Source organism: Salvelinus namaycush, chromosome 4, assembly GCF_016432855.1.
Source record: "Salvelinus namaycush isolate Seneca chromosome 4, SaNama_1.0, whole genome shotgun sequence".
NCBI lineage: Eukaryota > Metazoa > Chordata > Actinopteri > Salmoniformes > Salmonidae > Salvelinus > Salvelinus namaycush.
In genome coordinates, this window is record NC_052310.1 from 21,340,313 (window position 1) to 21,348,119 (window position 7,807).

General features: G+C 42.1%; 1 protein-coding gene across 1 annotated transcript in view; it reads left to right on the forward strand.

The window, feature by feature from the left end:
* Positions 1-3,283: 3,283 nt before the first annotated feature.
* Positions 3,284-7,807, forward strand: part of LOC120045779 (vesicle transport through interaction with t-SNAREs homolog 1A-like) — a 166,034-nt gene continuing 161,510 nt past the window's right edge. Inside the window, exons 1-7 of the mRNA XM_038990709.1 lie at positions 3,284-3,312; positions 3,602-3,700; positions 3,804-3,983; positions 4,201-4,321; positions 4,410-4,481; positions 7,538-7,609; positions 7,761-7,807. The exon at positions 7,761-7,807 is cut by the window's right edge and continues 60 nt beyond it. Coding sequence (XP_038846637.1) covers positions 3,626-3,700; positions 3,804-3,983; positions 4,201-4,321; positions 4,410-4,481; positions 7,538-7,609; positions 7,761-7,807 — 567 coding nt within the window. The 5' untranslated portion in view covers positions 3,284-3,312; positions 3,602-3,625. The remainder of the gene's footprint in view (positions 3,313-3,601; positions 3,701-3,803; positions 3,984-4,200; positions 4,322-4,409; positions 4,482-7,537; positions 7,610-7,760) is intronic.

Sequence of the window (7,807 nt, forward strand, 5' to 3'; positions counted from 1 at the left end):
GAGGTGGGGTTCCGGAAGGACATAGACAGCAAGGGAAATTGGATTATAAAATGTTAGGGTACAGCAACTGTTGTTGAGTAGGAGTGCTGATCTATGATCAAACCCACCCCTGTCCATATAATCTTATTCCAGAGACAACTGATTCAGAATGATCAAGGCAAAGCTGATCGTAGAAAAGTGCTCCTCTGTACGCATTTATGAAATGTCTCAGGCTAAGAGTGCTGAACTGGAATCAGTACCCCCCACCCCCCGTCAAAGTAATGTTATTCATTCTACTCACAAATGCTAAACAGATCCTAGTTCAGCACTCCTACTTCAAGCCACCAAGTGAATGTTGGATATTGGGTGCTAAACGTCTTGAACAGTGGTTGAAAAAGTACCCAATTGTCATACTTGAGTAAAAGTAAAGATACCTTAATAGAAAATGTCTCAAGTAAAAGTCACCCAGTAAAATACTAAGTAAATGTCATTGCTAAAAGATACTTAAGTATCAGTGGTAAAAGTATAAATTATTTGACCTTCCATATATTAAGCCAACCAGACAGCACAATTCTCTTGTATTTTTATTTAAGAAATAGCCATGGGAACACTCAGACATAATTTACAAACGAAGCATGTGTTTAGTGAGTCTGCTAGATCAGAGGCAGTAGGGATGACCAGGGATGTTCTCTTGATAAGTGTGTGAATTGGACCATTTTCCTGTCCGGCTTAGCATTCAAAATGCAAAAAGTACTTTTGGGTGCCAGGGAAACTGTATGGAGTAAAAAAAATATTATTTTCTTTAGAAATGTGGTGAAGTAAAATATAATGTTGTAAAGAAACAGAAAGAGTAAAAGTACAGATACAAAAAAAACAGATATAAACGGAATGTAGTGGAGTAGTTTAAATACATTTTTGTTAAGTAATTTACACCACTGGACTTGAAAGGAACACCTCAATTACCTCGACTAACAGGTGCCCCGACACATTGACTCTGTACCGGTACCCCATGTATATAGGCTCGCTGTTTTTATTTTACTGCTGATCTTTAATTATTTGTTACTTTTATTTCTTATTTTTCTTACAACTAAATTGTTGGTTAAGGGCTTAATTTCAGCATTTCACTGCAAGGTCTACACATGTAGTATTCGGCGCATGTGACAAATACAATTTGATTTGTGACACATGAAAACATGTTGTGAACCTGGTGTGACATTATTGAAGCTGTGCTGACACCTAGTGGACATCAAGAGGACCTACACTACACACACATATACACACACACTATAACCTTAAAACAGATAGGATGCTTTACATAAGTTGCTCTTTTTTATTAGACACTAATATATATGTCCAATAAACAGACGTTCAAAAGTCGGAATGTAAAGCAAAAACGACTGGAAAGTTATTCAAAAGCAGGTGTAGTGAATCAAGCATCTTGGGGTTACCTGAAATAGGTCAAAGTATATATTTTAAATGTTCTAATTTATTTAATCTTTATTTAACTAGGCAAGATGAACTCAACAACATCGACAGACACAAGTTACCTGCTATATTTGGGAAACAGGATTAACACAGAGAGAACTTGGCAAAATGCATGTTTCTGTAGTAAGAGTAGGTATATACAGTATCATCGGTAACAATTGTGTACAACCCACCTAGCTAAAAAAATACTGGGACTAGCGGTCATTAGTTACATTTCAACCACAGCGATTCCCTAATTGAGGCGCAACAGAGTTCACCGGCAAATGCAGGAACACCGGAAATAATAACTAAACCAACGAACGAGAAATGGTGGAGGCTAGCAGAACGAAGAGACATTTTTCCGAATAAACGTGGTGAGTGAAAAACGTAATTACATAGCTCACTCCCTACCCGGTATGTCATTCTACTGTTATACGACTGTATGCGTTTTTTGTTGGCAACCTTGATATTTACGGAGTTTTTGGAACGGATTCCTGTTGGAACGTTCCACAAATTATACCCACCCCTTTTAAAACTTTGCGGCAGGTGAAAGGTTTTGGTCGCTAGGTGGAAGTTGTTATACTACTTCTATATTGCAACGTTACCAACATGGCATTTTAAAAAAATCATTAATTTCCCTGTATTCTGCTAAAATTGTGCTAGTGAAGGTGGGTTTTGAAGTCTGGTTTTGAGCAGACTCCTAGAAATTTGAAATTGACCTGGCAAGCCTGTCCCTGCCTGAGCGTGATCACCACTGAAGTAGCTGTGCAGCACGTGTTTTAAGGAAGAGGAGGATGGTTGCAGATGTTTGCATTCATGCAAGAAGGTAAGCTATTAACTAAACTGTTAACCAATATTTTAGCTAAAATTGTATTTGGTGTATTGACAAGCAATGCATGTTCTCGTTGTCTTTATTTTTAATGAATTAATGTCAGTCATGTATGTCTTTCGGTGGAATCCAACATGCATTGACATGTCTGAAAGCCGCATTGTGTCAGATATACTGCGTCATGACAGATTGAAATTGGCAGGTTTATCCAAACAATTCATTAATGCGCAATTGTTACTTTGCATGTTTCTACCTTATAGTTATTTGTGGCTTGCTAACGGTTAGTGTGCTAGCTAACTGTTAGCGTGCTAGCTAACTGTTAGCGTGCTAGCTAACGGTTAGCGTGCTAGCTAACGGTTTGCATGCTACCCATGCTAGTTTAAAAAAAATTATATGCTAGCTATGGTTGCAAGCTAGCTAATAAGTTTAGCATAATTGGTAAACGTGTCTTTGATTCAGAATACATGATTGTGGTTAACAATGTTACATGCATTGGAAAATAATATTGCTATAGTGTAACAAGCTAGCAAGAAAAGCCAGTTCCTTTTCATCTATTTTGTCAAGTTATAAGCCTGTATGTGTGTTAAAATATTTAAACCCCCTCATTAAATTCATGTATTGAAGTTGCGCCCGTTTTTTATAGCCCTTTCTTACCCAAATACCGTTTTTTACATTGAAATAATTCAGATGAAAAGAAATATGAAAAGAAATATGTTAAACTAATTAAGAAATAAGTGACCAGATTTTTTTTATTGAAAACCATGGACATTAGTTTGGGTGGGGGGAGGGGCGTGGTGGGGTTCCTAGTTCTTCTTTTTTTTGCACATAAAAGAGTGAAACACCACAACAAGAATAAGGGTTGTGGAAAGTGTCCATTTTGGTAGGACTGTGACAATTCACTGTCTTGAAAAATACATACATACAATACATACATATATTGGCAGATTCTTTAACCAAATCCCTATTTCTTACACACATTTTTTAAGATCTAAAACATAATGGAAGATAAGAGTCCAGGAAGCTACAAAGTAACCAATGCGGTATGTTTTCTGATTTGCCTAGTATTTAGAGTACGCTTGCCTTGCTTTAGCCAAACCAATCATACTGATTGCATGCAGGAACTTGCATAATGTGCTTATGTTATGCTTATACTTGCTTTTTTACCTTGAAAGTAGTTTTAAAAAACAGAAATTGTAATAGATGTTTGTTGGACCTCTATTAGTCAATGATAACAGTCATTGGTGTCCCCCAGCCCATCCCCTGTTGTGTGCCGAGCAATCTTGTCATTCTATTAAGTCTCAACTATTCTTTTTGTCTTCCTTTACAAAGGCACTGCAGAGGCTAAGAAGGCGCATGGAAAATCTAAAGAAGCATAGTTCAACTTGTGAGGCCAGATTTGAAAAGGAAAAGATAAATCCCGAAGCGCAGGTTTGTCAGTTGTTTAGAATGAGGATACTGGGGATGGTTGAATCGTTATCATATCCTATTGCCTAATTTGCACATGACTAATATCATTTTATTGTATCCTTAGATGTCAGACACCGAGGCTGCCAGTACCTCTGAGGCTGCCAGTACCTCTGAGGCTGCCAGTACCTCTGAGGCTGCCAGTACCTCTGAGGCTGCCAGTACCTCTGAGGCTGCCAGTACTTCTGGGTCGATAGTCAATGTGTTGGATGATGCACCACCGTTGATCAGAACAGACAGTATATACGTAAGTTAAAGTGTCATTCAACACCAGCACATACTGTAAGTTCTTGTGAATCAGCTTTGTAAATCAAAGATGGGCAAGTCTGCACTTTCATCCCATATTCATAGTATTATAACATAAACAAGTAGAGGAGCACAGTCGTAACTAATCAAAATGTGCCGGTGTCCAAATACTTTGTCATCTGTCTAGTTATCCAATATAATTTTTTTCTTCAATACAGTTGACCAAAGCTATGCTTGGATACAAGACTGATGACTCAATAACCAGCTTTGACAACAGTGAAGATGGTTATGTCCCAGGATCATCAGAGGAAGGCAATTTTTATGAAGAAAATCTGACAGGTATGTCTATACTTTACATACACATGGACCTATTCTTAATTACAATGTCCTGTTTGAAAATGACATGTTTTCCACTGATGTTTTCCAGGAGAGATGTCAGTGATTCGGGTCAAAAAGCCAATGACCAAGGGAAAGCTGGGGCAAAGGAGAGACTCACACGGTAAGCATGTTTCCTGCTGCCTTCAGTCAGTGCAAGTCTGATGGCCTTGAGATAGAAGCTGTTTTTCAGTCTCAGCTTTGATGCACCTGTACTGACCTCGCCTTCTGGATGATAGTGGGGTGAACAGGCAGTGGCTCGGGTGGTTGTTGTCCTTGATGGTCTTTTTGGCCTTTCTGTGACATCGGGTGGTGTAGTTGTCCATGAGGGCAGGTAGTTTGCCCCGGTGATGCGTTGTGCAGACCTCACTACCCTCAGGAGTGCCTTACGGTGTGGGCGGAGCAGTTGCCGTACCAGGCGGTGATACAGCCTGACAGGATGCTCTCGATTGTGCATCTGTAAAAGTTTGTGAGTGTTTTTGGTGACAAGCCAAATTTCTTCAGCCTCCTGAGGTTGTTTTGTTGATGTTGAGTGTGAGGTTATTTTCCTGACACCACACTCCGAGGGCCCTCACCTCCTCCCTGTAGGCCGTCTCATCGTTGTTGGTAATCAAGCCTACCACTGTAGTGTCGTCTGCAAACTTGATGATTGAGTTGGAGGAGTGCATGGCCACGCAGTCATGGGTGAACAGGGAGTACAGGAGAGGGCTGAGAACGCACCCTTGTGGGGACCCAGTGTTGAAGATCAGCGGGGTGGAGATGTTTCCTACCCTCACCGCCTGGGGGTGGCCCGTCAGGAAGTCGAGGTCCCAGTTGCACAGGGCGGTGGGTCTCGAGCTTAATGACGAGTTTGGAGGGTACTATGGTGTTAAATGCTGAGCTGTAATCGATGAACAACATTCTTACATAGGTATTCCTCTTGTCCAGATGGGTTAGGGCAGTGTGATTGCGATTGCATTGTCTGTGGACCTATTGGTGCGGTAAGCAAATTCGAGTGGGTCTAGGTGTCAGGTAGGGTGGAGGTGATATGGTCCTTGACTAGTCTCTCAAAGCACTTCATGATGACGGAGGTGAGTGCTATGGGGCAATAGTCATTTAGCTCAGTTACCTTAGCTTTCTTGGGAACATGAACAATGGTGGCCTTCTTGAAGCATGTGGGCACAGCAGGCTGGGATAAGGATTGATTGAATATGTCCGTAAACACACCAGCCAGCTGGTCTGCGCATGCTCTGAGGACGCGGCTAGGAATGCCGTCTGGGCCAGCAGCCTTGTGAGGGTTAACACGTTTAAATGTTTTACTCACGTTGGCTGCAGTGAAGGAGAGCCCGCATGTTTTGGTAGCGGGCCGTGTCAGTGGTACTGTATTGTCCTCAAAGCAAGCAAAGAAGTTGTTTAGTTTGTCTGGGAGCAAGACATCGGTGTCCGCAACGGGGCTGGTTTTCTTTTTGTAATCCGTGATTGACTGTAGACCCTGCTACATACGTCTCGTGTCTGAGCCGTTGAATTGCGACTCTACTCTGTCTCTATACTGACGCTTAGCTTGTTTGATTGCCTTGCCTAGGGAATAGCTACACTGTTTGTGTTCGGTCATGTTTCCGGTCGCCTTGCCATGATTAAAAGCAGTGGTTCGCGCTTTCAGTTTTGCGCGAATGCTGCCATCAATCCACGGTTTCTGGTTGGGGAAGGTTTTAATAGTCACCGTGGGTACAACATCACTGATGCACTTTCAAATAAACTCGATCCCAGTCCACGTGACCAATGCAATCTTGAAGCGTGGAATCAGATTGGTCGGACCAGCGTTGAACAGACCTGAGCACAGGCGTTTCCTGTTTTAGTTTCTGTCTATAGGCTGGGAGTAACAAAATGGAGTCGTGGTCAGATTTGCGAAAGGAGGGCGAGGGAGGGCTTTGTATACGTCGCAGAAGTTAGAGTAGCAATGAACCAGAATCATGCCAGCCCGGGTCACGCATTCCATATGCTGATAAAATTTAGGGAGCTTGTTTTCAGATTAGCCTCGCTAAAATCCCCATCTACAATAAAAGCAGCCTCAGGATATGTGGTTTCCAGTTTACATAGAGTCCAATGAAGTTCTTTCAGGGCCGTCGAGGTATCTTCTTGGGGGGGATATACACGGCTGTGATTATAATCGAAGAGATTTCTCTAGGTAGATAATGCGGCCGGCATTTGATTGTGAGGAATTCTAGGTCAGGTGAGTAAAAGGACTTGAGTTTCCTGTATGTTGTTATGATCACACCCCGAATTATTAATCATAAGGCATACACCCCCGCCCTTCTTCTTACCAGAGAGATGTTTGTTTCTGAGATGCGTGAAGAAACCGGGTGACTACGTACTCTGATAACGTATCCCGAGTGAGCCATGTTTCCGTGAAACAGAGAATGTTACTATCTCTGATGTCTCTCTGGAAGGCAACCCTTGCTCGAATTTAGTCTACCTTGATGTCAAGAGATTGGACATTGGCGAGTAGTATACTCGTGAGATGTGGGCGATGTGCCCGTCTACAGAGCCTGACCAGAAGACCGCGCCATCTGCCCCTTCTGTGGCGCCGTTGTTTTGGGTCGCCGGCTGGGATCTGATGCATTGCCCTGGGTGGTAGTCGAAACAGAGGATCCGCTTTGGGAAAGTCATATTCCTGGACGTAATGTTGGTAAGTTGACGTTGCTCTTATATCCAGTAGTTCTTCCCGGCTGTATGTAATAAAACTTAAGATTTCCTGGGGTATCAATGTAAGAAATAACACATTAAAAAACAAAATACTGCATAGTTTCCTAAGAACGCGAAGCGAGGCGACCATCTCTGTCGGTGCCATAAGTATTCTGGCCGTACTGTGCTGGTCCAGATCTGTTCTGTCTTCATCAGTTAGTGTATTTCCAACCATGCCAGCACAGAACGGTTCAGTTTGGATTGTACAGTGGTGTGAAAAAGGTTAGGATGGAGTCTGCCTTCATTTCAGCATGGTATTGTGCTTTCCCCTCTCAATACATGGCTGTATCTGTAGGGTTTGGGTGGCTGTAGCCGTCCCTCTCATACCATATTCAATAGGCTTGAATGGCACAGCTGTTATAAACCTGCATTTTGAGTTTTTCCAACAGTTATCGCTTATGGATTGGTTGATAGGTTGGATTGGGTGAAACTGACATGATTTCCACTGATGTTTTCCAGGAGAGATGTCAGCGATTCGGGCCAAAAAGCCAATGACCAAGGAAAAGCTGGAACAAAAGAGACGTTCACACGGTAAACATGTTTCCTGCTGTCTTCAGTCAGTGCATTTTCCCTCTGGGAAAAATGCTGACTCTAATTGGTTGTGCATTGATTTAACTTGCTGCAATTTGATTTTGTTTTTATTGTCTTTTACAAACTGTTATGTCTGAATAAATGGATGCAGCGGCCACTGATAGTTCATCAGAGAATGACTCTGAGAGAGAGGAGTCG